This window comes from Callionymus lyra, chromosome 3 (genome assembly GCF_982586985.1).
Source record: "Callionymus lyra chromosome 3, fCalLyr1.hap1.1, whole genome shotgun sequence".
NCBI lineage: Eukaryota > Metazoa > Chordata > Actinopteri > Syngnathiformes > Callionymidae > Callionymus > Callionymus lyra.
This window is the reverse complement of record NC_141820.1, coordinates 8,023,043-8,050,772: the sequence shown is the minus strand read 5'-3', so window position 1 is coordinate 8,050,772 and position 27,730 is coordinate 8,023,043. Positions and strand designations below refer to the sequence as shown.

At 41.8% G+C, this 27,730-nt stretch overlaps 1 protein-coding gene across 1 annotated transcript in view; it reads left to right on the top strand.

Annotated features, from left to right (window-relative positions):
* Positions 1–288: 288 nt before the first annotated feature.
* jarid2b (jumonji and AT-rich interaction domain containing 2b) overlaps positions 289–27,730 on the top strand; it is a 130,891-nt gene continuing 103,449 nt past the window's right edge. The window contains exon 1 of the mRNA XM_087786307.1: positions 289–890. Coding sequence (XP_087642433.1) covers positions 846–890 — 45 coding nt within the window. The 5' untranslated portion in view covers positions 289–845. The remainder of the gene's footprint in view (positions 891–27,730) is intronic.

Genomic DNA, 27,730 nt, shown 5'->3' with positions numbered 1-27,730 from the left:
GTACTGTTGTCCAATAATCTCTTTAAAAAAGTATTCAACTTTGACGACTGGTTTCTTTTTAAACCCCAACAACCTTTCCTCAAGTCAACATGTTCCAGAAAACATCTTCACACATGTACACATATATCTAAAGTACCTTTAAAACCCCCTCAGGTACTCTCTGACGCTGAAGCTCATGTTTCTCGGGGGTTTAAAGTTGCCGCTGCTGAGCGCGGCCTGTGATAGGCTGGTCGCGGGGAAGAAAGGAGCTGCTCTCCGTCAGCAGCGCATACACGCCGCCGGAGAGCAGCTCGTCCACCGCAGGCTCCAGCTCCACAGAAGCCACGCCACGAGATCCTTTTCTTTTCTTTTCTTTTCATTTCCCTTCTCCCTTTCTTTTGCGATCGCATCTCGAGGAACAAGATGTGACTGCGTGACGTCAGCTGGAGTAGATTCGTGCAGAAGAAGAAGAAGAAGAAGAAGAAGAAGAAGAAGAAGAAGAAGAAGAAGAAGAAGAAGAAGAAGAGCCGGGGAGTGAAGCGACGAAAGCTCCGGCGAATGGAACTTATTGTTTGTTATGACCATGTTATTATCCTCGAGTGAGTCCGGTCCAGACCCTTGATCGCTCGGTTCTTCAACCCGCTCGAGGAGCAGGATCTACCGGCGAGGAAAAGGAGGAGAAAAAAAAGGAGGTGGATTGAAGCGAAAGAACCTTTTTTTTTTTTTTTTTTTTTTCTTCTTCTTCTTCTCTCGACCAGAGCACCGGGGATTTAAACCGACGAGAGTCCAACAAGAAAAAAAAAAAAAAAAAGACATTCATGTGGCCATTCTCTCTATAGCCCGACATTTTCTTTCAGTGTGGAATAATGACAAAAGAAAGACCTAAGAGGAATATCATTCAGAAGAGATACGTAAGTACTACACAAAAACTAACAAACACAAAAACCTTTTTTCAGTTTAAAGTTGAAGCTTCGATGGAATATCGTAAACTTTCTTAACGCGGATCTGGGTCAAACGTGGTGTGAAGTCAGAAGTGTGTGTGTGTGTGTTCGGATTATTGTGTGTTTAGAAACAAGAAGTTTGTGTCGCTCGATATTTGTGTGTTTTTTAAAGCTGGTAAAAAAAAAGATGTCGACGACAGGTATTAAATACACTTATTTTATTCATTTTTTTATTATAGGAAAACATTTCTCTCGCGATGGGTTATCAGTCACCCTTGTTTATATGAGGTTTTTAATTTTTAAATTTTTAATAAACGTCCATTTTCAACTCCATATATTCTCCCACCGTTACTACGGCTCGTGCGCGCGGAGAGTGAAGCAGCAACATTACGGTAACATGACCGAGCACTAGTGTCATGGATTTAAAGAGACGTTCAGTCGCATTGCAGAGGCTTCAAGAAGAAGACAAAATGAAAAAGAAACCACGGAAACAACATCATCTGCTTCTGCTTCTTCTTCGTGTAAATAACAGCGAGTGAGTTTTAACTGAGTCTAGAAATGAAGGAGTTTTTATTTCGTCTTTGCTGAATCAGGAGCTAAAATGCTAACTAAGGGTTTGTTGAGCAGAAACATGGATGTGACTCGATGGTAGTTTCTTATTTTTTTGTTTTATTTATAGATGTTTTTTAACAAAGCAACCCCCCCCTCCTCCAACACACACACACGTGAAGTGTCCTCGAGTGGTTCCACTGGAAACACACACTTCCTTTTAGTGTGGCGGACAAAGACAGTGGAAGATATTGTTCCTTAAGTCGAATATATTCTCTCTTAGTTTAGAAATATTTCTCTAAACCTTTCCTCATGTTGCTTAAGTCCCTCTTTTTTGAAAGTCCTCAAGTGACAACAATATAAGTTTCTAACACTGTTTAGATAAAGTAATCTGTATTGTTGTACATGAAGTAATATTAGAAACACGTTCTATATATTATTCTATATTAGTTTAGTATTACATGACATCCCTTAGCAAAAATAAGCATTTCCAAGTATACTATTTTACTTTAAGTATGAAATAAGAATAATCAATGCACACTTAAATATACTTATTTGGATGTATGAAGTAAACTTCAACTATACTACTTTAATGTTGGTATAAAACAAGTATACTCATAGTACACCTGGATTTACTTCCTTAAAAAAAACTTGCTTAGGGGTGTCAGAAGTAACCTTCCACAATACTACTTCAATTTCAATATTAAAGAAGTACTCTTAGCACACTTTTTCTAAGGGATATCAGCCATAAACTTCATGTATACTAATTATATTTTAGTATTAAATAGATATACTCATAGTAGATTTGAATAATATACATATAATAAGTAATAATAAGTACACCTATACTACACATGAAGTTGAACTCTGACATCCCTTAGCAAAAATAAGCATATCCATGTATATTATTTTACTTTTAGTGTGAAATAAGAATAATCAATGTACACTTACATATACTTTTTTTGGATGTATGAAGTAAACTTCAACCATACTAGTTTAATGTTGGTATAAAACAAGTATACTCATAGTACACCTGGATTTACTTCCTTACTTGAATATACTTCTTCTTGCTTAGAAGTAAACTTCCACAATACTACTTCAATTTCAATATTAAAGAAGTACTCTTAGTACACTTTTTCTAAGGGATATCGGAGGTAAACTTCATGAATACTAATTATATTATAGTATTAAATGGATACTCATAGTACATTTGAATAAACTTCTTCTTGCTAATGGATGCCAGAAGTAAACTTCAAGTATACCACTTAACTTTAAGTATAAATACTTATAGTCCCCTTGAAGTTTACTTATGTAAAGTAAAAAAGTAAAGTAGGGAGATTTTGTATTGTTGTACGTTAAGTAATATTAGAAACACATTCTCTATGGTCTATATTAGTTTAGTATTAGTATTTAGGGTGACCATGTTCTGGAGTTTCCCCCCCGAGACAGATCACTAGTTAGTTGTTGGTGAAGTTGTTCTAAATATTTGACTTATTTCAACTCGAGTCAAGAGTCGTTGTTTTTTTTAACTCAGTTATATGTTTACGTGACTAGGGCTCTTCCTGATACTGACCAAAAAAGCACAAATAAAGTGAAATATCTCATTGGATACCATTGTTTTGGTAGCTTCTAAGTTGACGGCGGGCTCGTCCAGTTCCTTCTTTAGTCGGTAATACACAAACGGTGAATAACAACAGTGAACTTTTGTGAGTGATACAAAAAAAGAACTCTTTGAATAGTGTTGTTTTTCTACATCTTCGGTCCAAGAGAACTTTAAATATAAAAAAATAAACCCAGATTTCACAACAAATTGTAGCGGCAGTAGATTCTCCAAACAAACACTTTTGTAAACAAGACAACAGAAAACCTTCTACCTCAGTCGGTGAGTCAAAGTTCACGGTGTTTTGCCGATGAGTCAACTCACCAGACTCCACTCATCTCGAAGTCTTGTATCCGGATTATTAACTAACCAAACCCCCCCCTCCCCCCCAAACAACCCCGGCCAAAAATAACAGGGCGATACACGGCGTCCGTCCGATCGCACGCTCCCGTCATGTGTGTGCACGTGTGTGAGTGTGGGTTGCGTGCACGCACACATGTCACATCTGTCTTGCGTTTTCCAGCAGCTGCAGCTGATGTTTCTGAGTCTTGTCTCGGGGCCAAAAAGTAGGGCCCGACGAAACATGCATCTGCCGCCATGGAAAGATCCAGGTCTCCAACCTACCCCCCCTTCACCCCCCTTCACCCCCTCACTCAAACCACCACAGGGGTTTTATTTTTGAGAAAAGAACTCCTGGCCCCGCTGGATCGGGGCCTCCCTCCCCCCGCGCCCCGGCTCCCCCCTTAATTAGCGTAAGACAATTATACATGCTTGGCTTAACCATTTCCCCCCTGAAACATGAGCGTCGGCCCCCGCGACTCCTCCCACTGTCCCCCCAAAACACCTACAATCTGCTAATGATTATGGAATACATCAGTCAGGGAGTGATTGACGGACGCTAAGTGAGAAGTAATGAGTGCAGAGCGGCCGCACTTTTAGAATAACAAACCATGTAAACAAAGAGAGAGAGACGGTGGCGTCGGAGTGTTTTTTTTTTTTTTTCTTTCTTTCTCTCGACCCATCAAAGCACGACTTTTTATTTTTATTTTTTTGAGAAGTCGATAACGTTCGGTTTCCCCGTGCGACGGAACAAGACACACACTCGTGGCAGGAACGTCGCGGGACTGGCCATTTTGTGCAGAGTTGGCTCTTCCTGCAGGCCCCAGCTGGAGCTACTAGGCCTCTGACTCTTGTTGGTGTGTGTGTGTGTGTGTGTGTGTGTGTGTGTGTGTGAGTGTGTGTGTGTGTGTGGGACGAGCCCAGCTGCTACGAAGGGCCTTTACAAATGTAAAGAGGCTGTCAGTGTTTGTCTCATCAGGCGAACACAAACTGATGAAGTTAAAAATCTAGCGTGTCAGAGAAGAGGAAACCAAAATAGAGAGTAGTGGGGGGGGAGTGAACACGCTTACCCTCTTCCCCTCCTTCTCTTTTAAAAAAAAAAACTCTTGTATCTGGGTTTTTTTTCGCGAGGCCTTGTCCGAATGAAATGTGGGCCTCGTGTACAGACTGTGAGGAGGAGGTCGCCGGTGGTTGTGTTTTTTTTTTTCGTGGGCCGGACTCTCTCTCTCTGTGCCTCATTTAACCTTATGTTTCAATGCAAATTCCTCATTCAGACGCTGCCGTCGCTTCACGTGTGCAGGACTCGCCCTCCCCTTGTTTCTATAGCTACCGGGGCCTGGATAGAGTGAACTTTGACTGCAGTGTCGTTCGATTGTTCCTTTCAAAATGAGGAGAAGAACTTCAGGTTTTCTTTTCCAACCGCGGTCAAGAAAAGGAGAATTAAGTGAAGGCTGTTGTCCTTGACTTAAATAAATACAAGCCTGACTTATGGAGCTAATGTCGGGAGATCTTTTCTTGGGGGGGGGTTTACTAAGGAAGGACAATATGTATTGTTGTAAGACTCGCCCCCGTCCTAACCCTGGACTCTCACCACAATATGTGTGTTGAGACTCGGACGTTACGTTCACTCAGTCAAATGATTCTTGTCTTATATTGCATTTTTGCACGTTAATCTTAGCATTTAGTATTTAAATTAAGTACAATTAAAGCTTTTATTGACACTACACGCTCACATAAAACCATGTTCGTGAACGTCCAGCCCCCCTGACCACTTCGCCCATGAGATTTGATTGGATCAGCCACGTGTCAATCAAAAAAGCAGATTCAGTGTTTAAAAAGTTGATTAATGTCATGAAATGTTGTGAAGCGAGGGCGTCATTACGAAGGGGTGCACCGGCTATGAAGTAGTCTTTCGAATTAAATGCCATTTAACGTCAGTTAATTTACTGGCCGAGCTTTACTTTTATCGTTTCCTGCCTGAACCATCCTATTAATATTGATGCTTACTACATAATGCAGATAATATAGAAATCCGTATGGAGATCACCAGGGAAGGGATCTCACTTTTTCCTGCAAGTCCCTCCTGTGCCTTTGTATTTGTTTAATTTTTTACACGGGATAGTAAGACGGCAAGGGTAAGGTTTTGCGACGCACACCCGCTCTTTTCTCCAAAGTATGGCGGTTAAACGTTGAGGACGGGCCGATTCCCTCGGCAGAGACCAGACCTCACATCTTTGGCTCGATCTTTACTCTCGCAGGATGCGCCGACTCTGCCAGACAAATTTGTGGGGGCGAAGTTTGGCAATCAAATCACCTTTTTTTTTCCTTCAATTCAGCCCCTTAAATATCTGCTGAAAGAAAGCGACGAAGCCTCTCTCGCGGTTGCTCCTTTTATTGCCTATTTTTTTTTACCTTTTAACAACAGCATGATGTCATACACGCAAGAAAATAATTGACGTTGTTGTAATCTGACCTTTTCTCTTGATCTGCTCTTGGCACCGAGACTCATCTGGCGTCGCCACCAGCGCTCATGAGGGCGAAGGCCCTCAGGTGCTCGACTGCAGGTAGCGCGAGGGATAAACCTGTTTCTTTTTTTAAGGCCAATCTCACGCACAAGGTCTCGTGTACTTCGGGCTACGACGACCTTTTATAGCCGCTGATGACGTGAGGCGAGGGCGTTTCTACCTTTTTGTCTTCGTGTTTCATCGTGTGTTTGGACACGCAGGGAAGTTTGTCTTGTGGAGCTCAATATTTGATAAAGTTGTGTTTGGTTGAGGGTTGTGTGTGTGTGTGTGTGTGTGTGTCACGCACACCACCACCAAAACCTTGTGTGTGTTTCCATTCAGCCGAGTGATTTATATCCTCCTGCTCTCCCGTGGGTTGGGACGTAGATCGGGGGGGGAGTGGGACAGCTGGTCAGGCCAAGAGTGTGTGTGTTGGTTTGTGTGTGTGTGTGTGTGTGTGTGTGTGTGTGAATGAGTGACGGGTTGCCAGAGCTTATCTGCTGAGGATCCCCATGAAGCTGAATCAGCAGCCTGTCCTTTTCTTCAGTGCTGTAAACACGACAGCACCGCACACACTGAAAAAAGAAGAGTCAATTGAAATCAATTCAACCCTCATTTTAAATAGAAACAAAAAAACAAATAAAGTCTCTAAATGACAAATAAAAGATTAACCACTGGATTTTTTTTCTTCTAATCTCCGGTTAAGCTCATATCAGGAGCATTAACTTATTTTTCATCTTGTTTTCGAATCCATGAGCAGTTTTCGTAGAAGACCCGATGTTTACTTCACGATAGGGATTTTCTCCGTCATGGAGTTTTCCTCTAAAAAAAATAGTCAAATCATGGATGGTACATGTTTTTTAGATCATTCAAAACTGTTAACTTTGAGAAATTTTTAATTAAAATTAGGCATCGCCTTCAACTTTTATTACTTTCTTATCTTATCTCATGCAACCCATGATGCAACACTAATAGACTCAGGGACTCATTCATTCCTCGTGATATTAGATTGTTTAATTCTGAGTTTGGAGGCAGAAGTGAAAAGATGATATTCTATGTTATCCTTTTCTTTGTTCTTTTTCGTTTAGATTTAGATTGTGTCATCTTGCACTTTCTTTTTATTGCACTTTGTTCTCTTTCTATGAATCTATTGTCTGTGTGCTGGAGAAACAATCTCCCTGAAGGAGACCTCCTGAGGGATCAATAAAGTTTATCTATCTATCTATTATCCCCATTGCGCCAGCTTGGAGCATAGGGCAGGAACAAAGTCCCTTCAGTTCCGTTTGTCTTTGGTTATCTTCTCGATGGTTCCTCGGCTCTGGTTGTGTAGTTGTAGTTGCTTTCTTTTTAGTCCTTGACCTTCCTTTCTTTCTTTTGCCTTCTGGACATGGATCAATCTGTCCTGAGGACTTGGTTCAATCCAGGACCATCTTCTCCTAGTGATTATGTTTTGCCTTCAACTTAACTATGTTTTATTTTTCTTTCATAGTATTTAAATAGTTGTTGAAAAGGGTGTGTGTAAGCAACATCTGGGATAATAATTCATCGAGGCAACCCCCCCTTAAAACAATATCTACATACGTTACGACTTAAGTTTGATATCCGGGCTTGTGGTCAGATTGTTAAGATCGGTATCAGTACTTCCGAGTAACGATGACAACAGTAAGAATAAAATCTGTTTTCTTACTGAACTCCAAGTCTTAATAAGTACATTTTTTGGTCACAATATTTATCTCAAACTTCTGCCTCCAACATTGATGATACCACTTAAGCTCATCTTTTATTCTGTTTCCTGTTGAATTTTCAGGATTGTTGAGTCATCGCAAGAAAGCGTTGGAACCAGTAAAACTGGCCCCCGGTCTTATCTTACCAGAGTTATGACTAAGAGCAGCATTTTAACAATCCTTTTTTTTTTTTACTGTGGCAGAACAATCGTTTTATGGCAGGAAACACCGGCTATTTACGGCAAGACCTTTTGGCAATGCTATAACTAGTCCTTTCAGTTAAGGTATAACTTGGAGCTCATTAATCCTCTTTAACAAAACAGATTAGTTTCTCCACATCATTAACGGAATTAAAGGTGGTTTAACAATATAAGCTTAGTGAGTATCAAGATTTCTTGGGATTCTTTATTATCTGTTTTTATTCCTTTTATACGACTGGCAAAGAATGTGTGAAAAACAGCACAATAAAAGCACAATAATGAAAATTAAAACCTCAGTGGCTTCACGGTTGGATTAAAGGTGCTTGTTAATGAAGGTCTACCAACGGGGAACCACAGTGAAACTCCACGGTCTAGACCAGGAGTCACCGACACTGTGCCCGCAATGAACTCAATGGAGCTCTGTCCGAAAAAAAAACAACTTTTATACTGTTATTTGCACAAATATGGGATTGTTGGTCCTAGTAAACATAAATACATGTTGGAATTATAACTAACGTTTGTATTATTATTAGTAAAAACTTGTCTGTGTAGTTGTATGTGGTGTTAGAACCAATGTGGTTGCTTTACACCATTTTAATGATGGTGTCATTCAGTTCATTTGGTTTAATCGTAACATATTCAGTGAGTTTCGTTCCCTCTAATAAACTTAATTAAAGCGGCTCACGACAGGCACCTCTATTTAAATCAAGATCGCAGACTTTTTGTCACAGACACTTTCATAAGTGTCTAATTTCTAGTTAATGACGAAGATTATTTACAGTAATTTTCTGCCACGAATCGGAAGTGAAAGCGTCCTTCCGCTATAACCGAGAGTGGAATTTCACATGACTCATATCAGAAAGTTACTTCTTGAAATCTGGGTCAAATTCTCGTCACTGATCTTTTTTAAAAAGGAAAACATTCATTTTGATGTATGAACAACAGATGCGATCGGATTCACTGTATTCGTAATATGCGATCTTTATCTCCGTAACCGTGATCTTTTTACCGTAGCCCCGGGGGGTCATCATGTGTGCAAAACGTTCTTTTAATTATTGGTTAAAATATAAACTGTGGTGAAGCAATAATAGCTCCTCATACGTCAGGTTCATTATTTACCTCTTTTCATCCTCCTGTTTCTTGCCTTTATTTCTGTTTCTCCTTCGCAATCTCGGGTGGTTCCTCCTTCAACTGTATTCCTGGTTTCCACTTCTTTCTCATTTCCTCCGGGGGAAGTTCATTCCGGGAGCAGGCAGAAGGGTTTTATAACCTGTTTTCAAGCCTTAAGGTTAAATTCGTGGCATGAACGCCTTCAGACATTTACTCCAGGCGACTTCACCGTTACGAGGCCCCTCGAGCATGAGGAAGTCCCACGGTTAAGCCCGGGTTTTGTTTCATAACGGCGTCTGACTTCGACATAATCTGCCGTCGTATAGCAACACACACACAACCACAAGGAGCTTTGGAACAGCTTAAGATGTTGCACACTGTGGGACTCTGGGAATATGTGCTGTCGAACGGAGCGCAGTGGCGTGAATGAGAATACTACATCCTTTCTATGAGTTGAATAATACTGTTCTTTTGTCGGCCTTTTAGAGTTAAAATATACTTTGAATGCCAAGTTGTTGGCACTGGAGTTGGGAACTTCCCAAGACGTAACGCTAATGGCCAAACAACCGGATATTGTATTAATAGATGAAAAGCAGAGTAAAGATGTTGATGTAGATGTACTTGCATTAAGAACTAAATAACTTGAGGGAAAATACCAAAGGGAAAAACCCTAGAAGATAAGGGCAACAGTAGTGTCTATGGTTAATGGGGCACTTTGAGACTCCAACACTGGAAGGAAGAAACCTTTCTCTCTGAAAGTTAAAACGTTATTTAGTACCGCGACTATCCTGCCGATCAGCATTTGACTTGCATCTGCTTTCGGTTAACCTTCCCCGCTCGGACCTAAACTATAAAAAAAACCCCGCTGTAATCTCGATGAAGATCGAGTCTGCCGTTCATTTCATTCTCCAGAAGAAAAAAAAACCCTACCTTGCAACCTGATTGTTGTTTCCTGAGAGCCGGCATGATGTTGTTGTAACATAATCATTTAGTTTCCCTCCCGCGGTTCTGGCAAGATGCTCGCTGAAATCTATCCACGGCTCAATTTCATAGGGAATGATTTTTTTTTTGTGTCGCTGCCGCCGCTGCCACCGACGGCTTGCCAGAACACCGTATTTACTGCAGGGGATGGATGTCTCGCTCGCTAAACGTTGGAGGAATGACACATGTTATATAAACATTTAATATACCCCAGAGGTCATGCTTGTGAATTTGATTAGCACCAGTGAGGAATGGTAATGGTGATACCGGCTGGCTGGGCGAGTATTGAATTTTTAATCTCAGTTTCAGATGATGAGTTGTGCCATTCATCCTGATCGTCGCCGCCGAAACATAAGCTGATAATTGGTACCACAAATACGAACGGCGGCACCGAGAATGAAATATCTATAATTTCCCGCTTGATGTTATTGCCTCAAAGTTCCTCTCAAATTAAAAACGCACCTGATATAAAAGCGTCTTCAAGTTACCCCTCCAGCTTTTTTTCTCAAACCGTTTTAACCGCCTTAACCGGGTGAGACCAACACGGCAGCCATTTTTTTTTTTCAGCCGAGTCGCCGCAATAAATCCCGTATTCCCCGCTTCGTGTTATTACACCTGTAGCACATTGTGGAACCTATTGATTAATCCTGTCTCTTATGTCAAAGGCAGCGGCGTCGCGAAGAGGGGAGTGAACTTTGATTGATTTTTTTGTGGGCCTGGTGCAACACTAGGGGCCCCAGAACATGACGGGGATTAAACATTTATCCTTCCAAGGTTGTGGTGTGAACTGCTTATTTTAGGCTTCATTTTTTTTCTCATGTCTGCCAATATATTGGCTTTCATATTTCACTTTTCCACTGTTCTAGTCGGACTTGACTCGATTAAACACTACTCTACTATTCTCAACTATTGTGTTCTGTTTCTGTACTGATGGGCGTAACATAGTACCGCCAATCTTTGAGGCTATGGTGAACTTACCAGACACAAGAAGGACTAAATCTGATCCACAGAAGAACTTTTCGGACCAACATACAGCACTCCTTCTCGCAGTGTATTCTGTTTTAAATGGGGGTATCTTGTTTTGAGAGTTTCGCTAATGGCTACAGTGACATTACCCTTTGAACAATAAGTAGTCTTTCGTCCTTTGGCTCCGCTCGTTTGGAACCAGAGAGGAACAGGAACTCAAAATATTTAGTGCTCTGACCAACCGTGCTGCTGAAAACACAACACAAACCAGCAAGAGTAGAGTACTGCCAAGACTAGCCGGTGGAAAAAAAGGGTCATTATCGATTTAAGACTTATCCTATAACATTGGTACCTTTTTTTCCCCATCCTGCTCTCTTTGTCCCAGTCACTCCCCTTCCACTCCCTCCCTCCGGTAGGTGTTGTGAATGCAGCTACTCTCGGGGCTTGAAATAGCTGGGGGCCTCGTGCGACCCTTGACAATGGGCACATGCTCCGTCTTTTGTGTGCACATGAATGAGTGTGTGTATGCGTTTGTCTGAAGGCAATGATAGGGCCTTTGGATGTCTACAACCCCCCCAGCCCCACCCCTCCCTTTAAAACTTGTTTTAACCTTTTCCTGTGATAAGAGTTCAACCGTAAAATCGCGTCGGTACTAAAACACTGTAAATCACTTTACTTTGAAAAGCTTGACCAAGAAATGAGTTTGAATAATGTTATTGAGTTCTCTTGGTTCTGACTCAACCATCTATCGAGATTTTAACTTAAGAGCATGAATCCATATTTTGACAGCAGGCCTTTTGATCGCACCGAAAATATCGAAAGGCTTCTGATAACACGAGAATTAGCCGTGAATTCCCAGGAGTTAGTCATGCCCGGAAGACCAACAAACACGCAGACAGAACCTCGAAAGATAAGGATGTTTGAAGTGCTTCGTACGTCTATAGTGAAAGAAAGAGTTCAGCCGTGCCGCACTCCTCTTTTTTTTAAGCAAACATTCTATTCTTTTTTTTTTGGTTAGCAGAAGGCGTGCAAAGGTTGCATGTGGCTTTGTTTAAAGCTCTCCACCGGGGGGAGGACGAAAAGTACTCTTGTACGTATCGACAGATTGTACGCTGGTATTAAAAAAGATCAACTTTCTGAGAAAGAGTGAAAGAAATGGTTGTTGTTTTCATGATTTCCCTCGATCTTCCTCTCTCTTTGCGCTTGATGGATCTACTGACTCCTTCAAGAAACATCTGTGTTTGATGATCTACTGACTCCTTCAAGAAACATCTGTGTTTGATGGATCTACTGACTCCTTCAAGAAACATCTGTGTTTGATGATCTACTGACTCCTTCAAGAAACATCTGTGTTTGATGATCTACTGACTCCTTCAAGAAACATCTGTGTTTGATGGATCTACTGACTCCTTCAAGAAACATCTGTGTTTGATGATCTACTGACTCCTTCAAGAAACATCTGTGTTTGATGATCTACTGACTCCTTTAAGAAACATCTTAAGACGTTTCTATTTGTTCAGGCTTTTCCTTGATTTTCTGGAACTCCTGTAGTGTTATCAGTTTTATCTTGATCTTTAAAGTATATACTTTATTGAGTATTGTTTTGATTGTTTAAGCGCTTTGGGACCCTGGTCTGGAAAAGCGCCATATAAATACAAATTACTTACTTACTTACTCCAGTGGCCAATAAACCTAAACACCTCAATGGCTTCTAACACCTCCTAGCCTACCTAAGGAAGACTCTTTTTTTTGTCTGGAAAAAATAGGTTTTTTTTTTTTCAAGCACCTACTTATCCTAAATGTTCACATGGTGTGAACAGCCGTCGCCGCCGCGGTTGTACGTGGAGTTCGCTGGAGATCCCGGCTTCGCCTCCGATCGACAGTAAAGAAGTAGGTCAGCGGAGAGAGTCCTCGTTCAACCCGGGGTTGAGCTGCTTGTGTGTCAGCCGGCACATGCTCACTTGTGTCAGCATGTGTGGGCATATGTAGCACAGTGTGTTATTTGTTTCCTTCCGCCAGGAACCAGTTTGACCTCCCTCCGCCCGGGCGCTATCGTTTCTGTCTTTACAAAACAAGGATCTCGCTTAAAGATGTCTCACGGATCCAGCCTGCGCTGAAAAATAGTAGATATTTGCTATTATCAGTGGAAGGCGTGACAGCGAGCGTCGTGGATAAAGGAGTGATGAGGCGCTTTCAGTAAAAAGGGTGAGGAAAGGCTAGAGTTTATTTTTTTAAAATAATCGTATATATCCTCTCTGGCTTGCCTCAGTCGTTTCACAGCACGCTGCTGTTGTTAGGGGATGACTGAAGCACCCCAGCCCCTCGCGCCTCGGCGGCCAATCGGGCGCCTCGCTCCCCTCCGTCCTGCCGTCCGATTGGTGCGACGCCTGAGCCAGTAGAATAAAATGGGGATTGATGGGTAATCTGTGGCTGGAGCTGAGGGGTAGAGACGCAGAAAAGCCTCTGAAAAAACTGGCGTGACAGAAGGACAAAGTCAAGGAAACGCTCGTTTTTTTTTTTCCCGTCAGGACTTTTTGACCCGTCGTCACTTCTCAGAGCCTGGAAAAGTGCTGAGTAATCACTCTTGAGGTTCTACTGAGAATAAGCCCCGTCAGGCCCGGTGTCTCTTATTATGCAAGATAATAAAAGCGAAAGAATCTTTTTAAGAATCAATGTGCTGGAGAAAAAGGGAAGCGAGTCACGCGAAAAAGGGCCTTGTGCAGAGGGAAGGTCGGGGGGCCACAGGGTCTCCCCCGTGGGTCTCGTCATGGCTCCGGGCGGCTAATGGGGAGTGAAACCCTCGCCTGGCGTTGCTCTGTAATGGCTGCTCAGACGACGTCCTTCAGTGGGTTGAGCTTTTTTATACACTGTTGCGTTTTATGAAGCTACCGTCATTTGTCCTACACCGGAGCGTCACGCCCCGTTGCATCGTGGGACAAAAAATGTGAAACCGCCATCTGGGGTCAGAGGAAAATATACCGTATATTTCTACCGTATCCCAGTTCCTTTCGGGCGAGAGGCGGGGGGACACCCTGGACAGGACGCCACAAAGACACACAACAATTCTGTATTTGTGTTCGTACATATTAACGCTTTGGTGGGATTAAGAGAGTGTATAAGAATAACAAACTTAACAGACACACGTTTCGTTACTTCGAAAGAAAACTTCCATCTTCAGTTCCCGCCTCTGCGTGGTTTTCGTACGTAGAAACCCGCGAGTATGTTTCGTTCTTCCTGTCACACTATTGACATTTTCTCACACTAGGCCGCGGTGACAGGAAGGATTCATTCGTATCTGTTTCAATCTTACACGACAAGATCAGTCAGTACCAGAACTCGTTCTTCTCTTGTTGATCAACAGTAAGAACCTCTGCCCGTCAGCATTCTGCACGCGAGGCTGCAGTAGTCGTCGGTAACCGAGTCTGACATGCGACTCAGCGTGGCGCTCCTGGCTTCCGTCCCACTGCTTGCGTGGTAACAAAAGAAAGATGGCTCCCCGATGGGTTCCTATGGGCGGCTGCGTCGTTACGTCTCGCGAGCGATCGGTTTGGATCGGCCCTGTTTCTATGAGACCAAAGTGAGAAGATGCCTTTGGCGACGTATTGACGCCATATCAGCTTTTATTTGGACTCAAGTCCTCACACAGTTCAGTTTTTAACGTCGTGTTGATTCATCGGCTCGAGGAAATAACATCACAGGAGGGTCGAGGCGAGAGTCTTCGTGTTGCTAAATAACAAGTACTGTAGATATTTGGACATTGTTGAAATATGTATGAAAATACAAATGACTTGTAAGTAAGTAAGTAAGTAAGTAATTTGTATTTATAGAGTGCTTTTCCAGACCAGGGTCACAAAGCGCTTAAACAATTAAAACAACATTCAATAAAATATATACTTAAAAGATCAAGATAACGCTCAAGTGCGCTGAGAAATGCGTCCGGCCCGTCAGGAACTATTACCAGAAGAAATATGGTCGATCTCCATCTCAGAATATGTTCATTTAAGGTGGTCGAAGTCAAAATAGATGATTGTTTTTAATATAATGACCTGTAAAGATGTCACTTTTCAAGATAAGCGACAGAAATCATCGATGCTAACGACTCTACAGACACAAACACGTGTAAAACCTGATGAACAAAAGGAATTTGATGGCAGTGTTTGGTGAAGAAGAAGAAAAATATCATAATCAAGACAATATTAGACTTTATTTAATTTATCTGTCATCCCATGACCTTGACCCCTGAAAGATATCGCCTCCCTTTTCTATCAGCCTGTCCGTCCACATACGTATCTCCAGGCCAAAAACTGTACGGCGCTAACTACTCGTATTATTCCTGCTACAATGGCGTGAATTGTCTCATTTTATTCGTTTCACTCCAAGGAACATTAAAACCTAAAAGAGCTCTGTAGCTCAAACTATTATCAAGTTACATCCTTTTAAAAGTTCTTCTTTTAGCCTTTTTAACGCCGTAATATCTTGTAAAAATCCCCGGAAATCCCCGGGTATCTCGGCCAACTTTATTTCTGTATCTATAGCTCGGTCAATAACGCACACAAAGGACACAAACACACTGAATCCTTCCTTGAAAAAAAGGTCGTTGGCCGCGAGACATTTCCAAGAGGCTTCCTGTGTCGTCCGTGATGTTTCCTCGGCGTCTTCATCTGCTCAGTCTCCACGTTGGTAATCTTATGACATTTTCAAGTCGGCGCCGCGAGGGACGAACTCAATTATGCCTTCTTGAACCCACATGAAAGATGGCCGCCGTACCCCTTTCATGCCGCCGCCAGTGATCGACGTGACTCATCCTTGACGAACACAACTTTTGTGTTACTTTGAAACGGTTTCTTAAGTTGTGAAGACAACTTGAGCGACTTTAAGCTAGGAGCCGCGTGCGCTGGTCGCCGAACCGGTTGACAATGGCTGTAGTGTCGGGCACCCCCCCCTCCTCGACCCTCTCCTCGGACTCCCCACCGGACTCGTGGTCGGGCTGAGAATTCCTGTTTCATTCACACACACTCACACACACTCTGAAGTTTCTGTGGGAAAAGACTATAGGAATAACTGGAGGAATGTACAGGGAGTCATCAAAATTCCTGACCGTCCCAAATGGTGGTGGATTTTTATAGTTTTCCCTGTGTTTCCCATTATTCCGGCGGGGACGGTCGGCTCTGGTTCTGGTTCTCTGTGGGGAGAGAACCATATTGGCGGCGGAGGATCGGAGAACATCCGAAGGTTTCTTTCATGTTTACATGTGGTTTTTGCGCTGCTATCAGCAGGACTGTCAGTGTTGGGGTCGAGTTAAATCAGCACCTCCACCGCAGGAACCCACCGCTCCGAGGGAAGGGAAGACGGAAAAAAAAGCAAAAAAAAAGCTGGTGTTTTCGGGACCGTGAGGCGGGAGTGTGTGGGGGGGGGTGGTAGGGGGTTGTCGAGTGGGAGATTAGTCGCAGGGGCAGCTAAATGAAGGATGTTTGGGGTGGTGGTGCCGTGGCCTCTCTTCCGCTCGGTGCAGACACCAGCAGTTAACCTGTCTCCAGTGTACATGGAGCCACTACTCTGTGTAAGCTCTCACACACTTAGACACACACACACACACACACACACACACACACACACACACACACACACACACACACACACACACACACACACACACACACACACACACACAAACACAGTCCCCTATGGCCCTTCCTGTGCTAATTCTGCTTAGTCTGGTTAGAGAGCGTTTTTTTCGCCCCAGACTCCCCGACTGCCCCTGTGGTCAATAAATCCCCAGAGTTCCTTAACGCTTGTGGTTTTGATGACCAGAAATCACTGGTGGACGCTTCGTCGTCCCCCTTTAAACATGTCACTCTCGGACCGACAAGTCCTGGGGAATGTTTTAAATGGAATTTTTATTTTAACATCACAGCTTGTATTCACTACACCAGTGGTTCCCAACCACATTTATTTTGAGTGCAGGCATATTAGCATGTTACTATTTAAGTTTACTCTAAGTACAAGTATATATATATATATGTATTTATACACACATATATGGAGCGTCTTTTTGTAAGGAAACCTGCTCCTGCTGATTTTTGTGTAATTTTTATAGAATTAACGTTTGGTTTTTGACATTATTTTAGTTGTTTCTAACCAAAGGTGGGCCTGTAGACACGACTTTACACCTGTGGGGGACCCCTCGATGTTCAGAGGGTCACAATGAAAAACGTGGACCGAGTCACAAGGAAAAATGGATTTAAGTTCAAACAATATGGAACAAATCACTCACTCGTGCAAAATTGAATTAAGAAAAAAAAGGTAAACGGCACCAATTTCTTAAATAATAATGTATTTCTTTATATTACGAAGCCTTTCTTTACATTTAAATTGAACAGTAATCTTTTTTTACCGCACATTTCTAACTAAAAAACAAAAGTATCAACTGACAGAATAATAATATGCTTCAACGAACATGCAAACGTTCAAGTCCATGTCCTGAACCAGAAAGAAACAACTTTATTCTGTATTATACGTAAACATATGCAGGTGTAGAGCCGGACTCACGTTAACGTGGAACATATCTGGACAGATTGTTGTCGAGAAAACCTTCAGATTGACGACTTCCTGCGAGGTCTGGTCTCGGGGCGTCAGGGCAAGAACAAGCGCATCACAGATGGTTTGAAAAGTATCTTCTCCTGCTCCGGGGAGATAAGAAAGCACTCGATTGTCTTTTCGTGGCTCTTAACTTCCGCGGGAGAACATTATGAAGTTGAGTCGAAGTGACGTCGGAGGAGACGATCCGTTTAAGTCGGCGTCTGATGCTCGGGAAGTGCTTCAACCCGGCGCTACTTAGATGTGCTCGCCTGGCTCGGCTCCAGCTGCTGAGACGAAAACAAGCCTCTCGAGTCGTGGAGACGATTCACCTTCAACTGAGTCTATTTAATAATCGCTCGCGCGTCGTTTACGCTCACAATATTGGCTTTATTTCGCTAAATGTTTGTCGCAGTCGACGGATGGAACGAGTACCGGTCCACACAGACATCTTTTTTTTATAGAAATTCTGTTCTATTTATTACAACTGTCTTAAAAAGGTGTTTTATTTTGAAAAAAAAAGCCACTTCCTGGTCTGACGGTGCATGTGACTGATTTTCCTGAACCGTGTTTGACTCAAATAACACGACTTTAACACGACTTTAACTGTTCAATGAATAAAAAACATTCACACGACTAACAGACTTCACCAAAAGAATATATGTTTTATATTATAAAACTGTTGAAAAGTATTGATTGCTCGTAAGTTTAAAAAAGTATCGTGGGACACGGTTCAGCCAATCAGGGTTGTCGTCACTTTGTCCGACGCACATTCCGTTGGGATGAAAGACACGTGCGTCTTTTTGTTATTTTAAACATTTAATGTTGGTACAAACTGTCATTTAAAAGCTCAGTTTCGGTCACTAATAAAAAAAAGCTTTAAAAATAGCATTAAGCCTTGTGCAGGTGATGTCAATGCGTAGGAAGTGCAAGGCGGACCGAAATGGTTGATTGGTCAACAATGGTATCGTGTTTGAATTGTGATTTCATGTTGCTACGTCAAAAGCCATCAACGGTTGTGATTGGTTGACTGGGCGGCAAAGCATTGTTGGAGCTTTAAAGGTCACTGTTACTGAGAGGGACGGCACCTGTACAAGTAATGTTGGATTGAAAGTTCAAATATGTGTTTTTAATTAAATGAAAAATAGTGAGTACTTAACTTATTCTTAAATATAAATATCGTTATCACTTATAACGCTCAGTCTCGCGGGACTTGCATCGGTTTCCCGCCAAAACTGAGCGACATCAGAGAGGAGCCGCCGACGTGTCGCGATATCACCAAATCAATAATAAATCCACCTCCTTGTACACGCACACATAACACTTTATAAATGACGCTGACAACTTAGCTCGTTAGCATACGGTGAAGACGCACACGTAACACTTTATAAATGACGCTAACAACTTAGCTCGTTAGCATACGGTGAAGACGCACACGTAACACTTTATAAATGACGCTAACAACTTAGCTCGTTAGCATACGGTGAAGACGCACACGTAACACTTTATAAATGACGCTAACAACTTAGCTCGTTAGCATACGGTGAAGACGGACAAGTTTGTTTGGAAGTTCACGATCTTATAAGAAAACAACTGAGACGAGATGAAAAGTTCTTACGATATGTTGGTTTAACAAAGGAGGTTGAAAGAGACGAGTGACTGGATCACTAGTGTTTGACTAGATCACAAGTTAGTATTACTTCACTGTATATACTTAGGCAAGACGCGTCGCCATAGCAACCGAGCCTAACAAGCTGCACAGTTCACAGACGGACGGAGACGTAAACAACAACGAGACATAGAAGTACAAATTGACAACTTTACAGAATGTGACACTGATTGGTCGAAGAAATGCTTGATTTATACAATAAAAAATGATAAATTATTGCAGGTTTTTAATATACAAATCCATTTGTCCAATATATCGTGCAGCCCTAGTCGTAATGAAAAGCCAAACGCATCTTAACATCAACTTCGTCAACAGTAACTCAAACCAACTTTCCAGGGGTTGCACCTAGGTGGCGCTCTAGAGGGTGTTTTCCGTCTCCGTCGGAACATTCCGTCACCAACAGAGTCATCTATCGCTCGCGCACAAGCGAAGTCTTGTCTTTCCTCCCCGTCGTCGATCTCATGCTTCGCATTCCCACGTAGTTTCCTCTTTCAGAGCCTCCTCGGGGCTCCATTAAGTCCGCGACATGAAAGAGGATTCAGATGAGTCAGGCCTGGAATCACAGGATCTCGGCGAGATTGTTTAAAGAGTGTAATCACCAGAGTCACTGGCACAGGTTTGAGTCAGCAGCGTCGTTTCCTCCACACGCTTGAAAAGAGCGTTTTCCCCCTTTATTGTGGTTTCGATGCAGTTGCGTCATTTCCCCGAGATAAACACGAGGAAACCTCTTGAGGTATTTTCCAGACGCGCAGGATATACAACTCAAATATATATATGGTGGCGAGCGCAGCGGCGTGATCGCTCGCAGTGACCTCATGCTAGTCCGGTTGGCCTTGCTTTTTTATTCCAGCCGAAGTAGTGGTGTTGCTGAAATAACTACTTCAGAAGAGTTGGAGTATATGTTCTTTTTCACAATAGTGTGATGATATTTTATTGTTTTTTTCTTTTATTTTTCGCTAACAAATTACATTTTGTTTGTTATAATAGTTCTTATATGGTTAATAATTCAATAATATGTAATAATAATGAGATTATTTTTGTTTTGTATACATAGTACACATTATATGTATACATTCAAATATCAATTTTCAACTATAATCCAACAATTTTCAACTATAATCAAACTATTTTCAACTAGAATCAAACTATTTTCAACTATAATCCAACAATTTTCAACTATAATCAAACTATTTTCAACTAGAATCAAACTATTTTCAACTATAATCCAACAATTTTCAACTATAATCAAACTATTTTTAACTAGAATCAAACTATTTTCAACTATAATCCAACAATTCTCAACTATAATCAAACAATTTTCAACTAGAATCAAACAATTTTCAACTCTAATCAAACAATTTTCAACTATAATCAAACATTTTCAACTATAATCAAACATTTTCAACTATAATCAAACAATTTTCAACTATAATCAAACATTTTCAACTATAATCAAACAATTTTCAACTATAATCAAACATTTTCAACTATAATCAAACATTTTCAACTAGAATCAAACATTTTCAACTAGAATCAAACAATTTTCAACTATAATCAAACATTTTCAACTAGAATCAAACATTTTCAACTAGAATCAAACATTTTCAACTATAATCAAACATTTTCAACTATAATCAAACATTTTCAACTATAATCAAACATTTTCAACTAGAATCAAACATTTTCAACTATAATCAAACAATTTTCAACTATAATCAAACAATTTTCAACTATAATCAAACATTTTCAACTGTAATCAAACAATTTTCAACTATAATCAAACAATTTTCAACTATAATCAAACATTTTCAACTGTAATCAAACAATTTTCAACTATAATCAAACAATTTTCAACTATAATCCAACAATTTTCAACAAGAATCAAACAATTTTCAACTATAATCAAACAATTTTCAACTATAATCAAACAATTTTCAACTATAATCCAACAATTTTCAACTTTAATGGAACAATTGATTCTTCTTATTTACAATTAAGATGCACATATTGAATAAATCCAGTAATAAATATTGTTGTAGTCATTTATTATCAAAATCACTATTTTTAAACTGGACTTCCTTATGAACGTGTCTCTTTACAAACAAAAATCTTTGTTTGCATATCTTTTGCATAAAACCATCAGGTCCGGTTCAGGTTCTCTCTCACATCAGCTCTCGCTTCACAAGTGTCTGAGGAACCAGAGAAGCTCCTCGTTCTCCTCCTGACACCGACCTGACCTCCACTTCCCAGCGTCTGCTGTTCTTCATCCTCCATATCAAAGTGCAGCCTAATCTCGTCCCGCAGCCTCGCTGCCGACCGAGCTTCCGACTTTCATTAGGAGCCAATTTAAGCCGCAGTCATTCCGAGGTCCAATAAAACGGTGCGCCCCATAAATCCGGCAGCTTTAATGCGGTCGCTAACGCTGTGAAGAGGTTTTACGACGACACGGGGACCGGCCTGGAGTCTGGGACCCGAGCCGGTCCCTCCGGGGAGAGGAAGTCTCTCAGGTCTCCGGGCGTCACGGTTGTCGTCGTCGCTCGGGTCGTCGGGTCGTTGGGTCGTCGGGTCGTCGGGTCGCCTTGATCACGGAAACACAAACGATAAACACTTTGTAATGATTCAGTGGAAACATAAACATGGTGATTCATTTGTGGGGTTTTGTGCGTCTGGGTCTGTGTGCGCCCCGTCTTCCCTGACGGACTCACAACTGTGTGCGCCTCGTCTTCACTGACGGACTCACAACTGTGTGCGCCTCGTCTTCACTGACGGACTCACAACTGTGTGCGCCCCGTCTTCCCTTACGGACTCACGACTGTGTGCGCCTCGTCTTCACTGACGGACTCACGACTGTGTGCGCCTCGTCTTCCCTGACGACCCTCACGACTGTGTGCGCCTCGTCTTCACTGACGGACTCACGACTGTGTGCGCCTCGTCTTCACTGACGGACTCACGACTGTGTGCGCCTCGTCTTCCCTGACGGACTCACAACTGTGTGCGCCTCGACTTCCCTGACGGACTCACAACTGTGTGCGCCTCGTCTTCACTGACGGACTCACAACTGTGTGCGCCTCGTCTTCACTGACGGACTCACGACTGTGTGCGCCTCGTCTTCCCTGACGACCCTCACGACTGTGTGCGCCTCGTCTTCACTGACGGACTCACGACTGTGTGCGCCTCGTCTTCACTGACGGACTCACGACTGTGTGCGCCTCGTCTTCACTGACGGACTCACAACTGTGTGCGCCTCGTCTTCACTGACGGACTCACAACTGTGTGCGCCTCGTCTTCACTGACGGACTCACAACTGTGTGCGCCTCGTCTTCACTGACGGACTCACGACTGTGTGCGCCTCGTCTTCACTGACGGACTCACGACTGTGTGCGCCTCGTCTTCACTGACGGACTCACAACTGTGTGCGCCTCGTCTTCACTGACGGACTCACAACTGTGTGCGCCTCGACTTCCCTGACGGACTCACGACTGTGTGCGCCTCGTCTTCCCTGACGGACTCACAACTGTGTGCGCCTCGACTTCCCTGACGGACTCACAACTGTGTGCGCCTCGTCTTCACTGACGGACTCACAACTGTGTGCGCCTCGTCTTCACTGACGGACTCACAACTGTGTGCGCCTCGTCTTCCCTGACGACCCTCACAACTGTGTGCGCCTCGTCTTCACTGACGGACTCACAACTGTGTGCGCCTCGTCTTCCCTGACGACCCTCACAACTGTGTGCGCCTCGACTTCCCTGACGGACTCACAACTGTGTGCGCCTCATCTTCACTGACGGACTCACAACTGTGTGCGCTTGCGTGAGATTGTGTTTATAAATCCTTCTTGTTCTTCTCAACATCACGTCGAATTCATTCTGCGTTAAATTAATTAGTTTATGTTTTGTACACAGTACACATACAATTGTAGTAAGTTTAACTACATTCAAACATAATCGATTGTAATGTAACAATTTTCAACTGTAATCAAGCAATTATAAACAACTTAAAAAAACATTTTTTTTAACTGTAATCAAACAATTTTCAACTATAATCAAACAATTTTCAACTATAATCAACAATTTTCAACTATAATCAAACAATTTTCAACTATAATCAAACAATTTTCAACTGGAATCAAACAATTTTCAACTATAATCAAACAATTTTCAACTATAATCAACAATTTTCAACTATAATCAAACAATTTCCAACTATAATCAAACAATTTTCAACTATAATCAAACAATTTTCAACTATAATCAACAATTTTCAACTATAATCAAACAATTTTCAACTATAATCCACAGGATATTGTCTAGATTTAGTTCTGACTCTTATTTATATTTCAGTGAACATAATATTTACTAATATTTACTTCATTCTTACATTTATGTTACTTTATATATTTACTGATTATGCAACATATTTGACCATTGATGTGTATCATTGTGTCAATACTTCCTAGAAACACGATACAGATGATTGTGTGAATTAAAGCTCCTTCTGAGTGCATCACGTGTCATCATCCACTCAAGTGTGTAGTTGTGTTGCTGGTCTTGTGCAGAAACTGCAGTGTTGTCTCCACCAACACATGTTTAACTCGCGGCTCTGACTGGACACACAAGACCTTGTGCGCACACACACACACACACACACACACACACACACACACACACACACACACACACACACACACAGCAGTCGTATCTGCCAGTAACACACCATCGACCCCCCCTCGCCCTGCAGACCCTGTGCTTTCCTGTGGCCTCGACCTGTTAAGTCCACAGTCGCACACTCGTGCACAAACTCGTGCACACACTTGTGCACACACTCGTGCACACACTCGTGCACACACTCGTGCACACTCCTGACCGCGCTGACCTTTACTTTGCACGGCCAGACTTGGTTTCCGATCGTCTCCCTCGTGCTCTTGTCAGCGTCGACGCCATGATGTGTGCGTCTCACTGTCGTGTCGTCATCTTTACTCTTTCTTCTTCCACGACTTGTTCATTTCCTCACCAAAATTTGACTAAAAATGGAGCGACGAAAACCAGATGAAGCTGGTCTCAAGGGGACTTCTAGCTTACTTTCTCTGGGATTGTACATTCAGTTGTGTGTTTGTTTCAAAGCTGCTGAAAATGTGTTTTTTGAGGCTAAAACCATCCTGATGACCTCAGGTTCGGAAGAAGCATGTTGTGCGAGCTAATGGCTACAAAAAGCCACGTCGATCTGCTCGTTCAAAGCAACGAAAATACCGAAGATATCGTGCTTTTTAAACTGTCAAACTGCCATTTTTTAATGATGTGAGGCTTCGTGAAACAGCTGATGAGGTGTCATGATACAGTGTCTTCATCTAGGACGGCCACTAGGTGTCACTCTCTTGCTTTATTATCTCATGATCTGAGCCACTAATTAAATGGACGTACAGTAGCTCAGAAAAAACTGAGAGTGCCATCTAGTGGCCTTTCAAGATGAAGACACTGTATCGTCATGCTTCGTCGACGGTTTCAACCCAACAATAGCGACGTCGTAGCAAGAGTAACTGCTTCAGAAGTTTAAAATATAAAACGCCATAACAGTATAAAGTAGTAGGGGTGTTAGAAAATATCAACACTCCGATATATCGCAACGTGCGTGGGTGATATAAACATTGTTTTAAAAATATTTCAAATGGTTGTGTATTTTACTTACATGATTAAATAATAAGGTTTATATCGGAGATTCATGTACCGCAAATGGTCTCTGGGGTGGTACTTTGGACATGCATGGTTTAAGATTTACCTCACAATTACTGCGACGGTAAAGGTGACGACAGCAAAAATATACACACTTTGTGAAATATTCTCTACCAGCAGTGGCGTCGTTCATGAGGGAGAAATAAGAGGCTTTGTTTTAGTAACTTTACATGTGCTGTAAGGATGTGTATTGTCAAGAATCTGGAGATACGTATCACGATACAGGGGCAGAATATTGTTATATATTGCAGTACTGTAAGAACAAGGGTATAATTGTAGTATTGTTGAAGTACTTGACTATAGAATTTACAGACCACATGACTCTTGACGAAGTCGTAACTTATTTTATTTGTTTTCAAACCAAAATATGTCCAACATCTGGAATCCACTGTATCCTCTCGTTCTCAGTCATCGCAGGGATCTCATGTATTCCTCTATCGTTCTGCAGAAATGGCACCATAGCTCAGAAGGTAAATGTCTTGGCCTTATGTTATTAATGGTGAAGCTGGCATGATGCGTCGCAGCCTACTGCCATCAGTTTGTGTTGTTGTTGTGCGTGAATGAGTGAAAGATTATCGTAGCTATGTTTGGAGAAGCGATTCTGCTAAATGTACAAGTGTAATGGAAATATACTATGATTAGGTGTTTAGCTGTTGGTGTGTACACACAACACTTGATATGATGTGTAGTTTGTGTATGTGTATTTTTACCAACACTGTTTTCGCACAAGTCAGAATAATTAGATAGAAAATGTAACTTGACTTTGTCCGCCATTGTTGTTGTTGTGCTGAATGTGTAGGCGAGATGCACAACATTTTAAAGGGATTGTTTACACGGCGACAAAGATGGCGTCAATTAAAGTTCGGACGCCGTTTTGTAAATCGACATTAAAACGGGAGAAAAACCGTCGCAAACGCCAGCTTTAATGAGTGTTTAGAAGCGAAGATTCCACCACTGCACGCATCTTAAAACCGGTCGTTATCGCGACTCAACGTCCAAGCTTGCCGGGGACGCGCCGAGGTAACGAAGTGTCGACTCCTCGATCCCATCCATCCAGGGGTTCAGCCAGCAGTGGCCACTTAGAGCCATATTTACAAGCATTTTTTTGGCAGGTGAGCATAATTGAACAAGCGTTTGTTATTTGGCAAACAAGTATCTGGCGCTCGCAGAACTCGCCTCATGTACTAATTGGACTATATTTAAGCAGCCGTCGTGATGTATTTAATGACCGCAGTTTTTCCTTTTACTGCCTGGACTTTTATTGTCGGTGTAAACAATTATTGCTGCTTTCAGCCACTTATTACATTACATGCATTTTCTTTAATGACTTATTTGCTTATTTCCAGTCGTCCACCATATCTTTATCCCCCTTTTTCCGCGAGCTCCACTTATACGTGAGGGTTTTCCATTGTATACGCCCATGTTGATGTCCAGGCAGGAAATGGATGAAAGTAAAGTACGTCCAGTGAATTTAATTAATAGTATTTTAATGAATAACATCAATCACACGTCACTTGTTCAAGTCAGTTCATGACTTTAAATCCAGACTTTTTTTCAAACACTAGTCCAGCTGTTTTGATTGACAGACAACTGTCTGTTGCGTACTTAAACTTAGTATTTTTTAGTGCACACTGTCTCAATTCTTAGTATGTGAAATGTAGTGCTCCATACACACTAAATTGTCACTAAAACACCCACAAAACTGAGTATGGATCGATGGACACTTTCTACACTAAACGGCTCCATCTTAGTGACGTTGTAAACGGAAGTTACGTCATATATATATATATATATATATATATATATAGTTGTCTGTCTTATATATATATATATATATATATGATACCGGCGTAAATATTTCGCCAATATTTCGTTTCCGTCGCGTCATTTCCTGTTAGTGTGTAGCAGCAGAGTTTGATTTGAGACATACTATCTGTGGAGAATTAGTTACTAGTGAGTATGTACACTATCCTGATGCATACTAACTTCTAGTGCACTTAGAGAAGTATGTGATTTGAGACGCAGCATTTGAGTTGTCTGACTAAACGGGGGCGGAGCTTATGGCAGAGAGAGCAGCCCATTGGTTCATTGGCAGATGTGGTTTTCTGTGACCTGGAGTGTCAATAAAGTTGTAAATGTAGTTATATTTTTAAAACGAAATATCAAAGACATTGATCGACGGGAAAATGTTACATTTGACATGATTTTCGTGATTGAATAAAATAGAAAAATATTTTTTAAATTGATTTAAATCGCATTAATATAAATATAATATATGGATGGATAGATACGTAGATAGATGTGTAGATGGATGGATGGATGGATGGATGGATGGATGGATGGATGGATGGATGGATGGATGGATGGATGGATGGATGGATGGATGGATGGATGGATGGATGGATGGATGGATGGATGGATGGATGGATGGATGGATGGATGGATGGATGGATGGATGGATGGATGGATGGATGGATGGATGGATGGATACGTGATGAAACTCTCTGTTTTTAAAATAGTGATACCAAGTACAACTTCAGAAAACAGACCATAGTAACATAATAAAAGATCATCTTTCTGCTGTAAGAATAAACATTTACGATAAGTTAACGTGGAAAATAATTAAATAAAAGTAGGAAACAAACCCCGGCTTAAAAAAAAAAGATTTGCTGATTGTGAAGAATGTGTTTTTATTGTCTCATTAAAATACGACAAGCAGAGATTTATACTGTTAGTTTCAATCTAAGCCGCGTGAAAAACTCATTTTAGTTGATTACAAGTGGCGTGCAATTATGCCCTTGTTCCCTCCCGAGCCTTGACATCCCTCGTTCTCTCTCTCTCTCTCTCTCTCTCTCTCTCTCTCTCT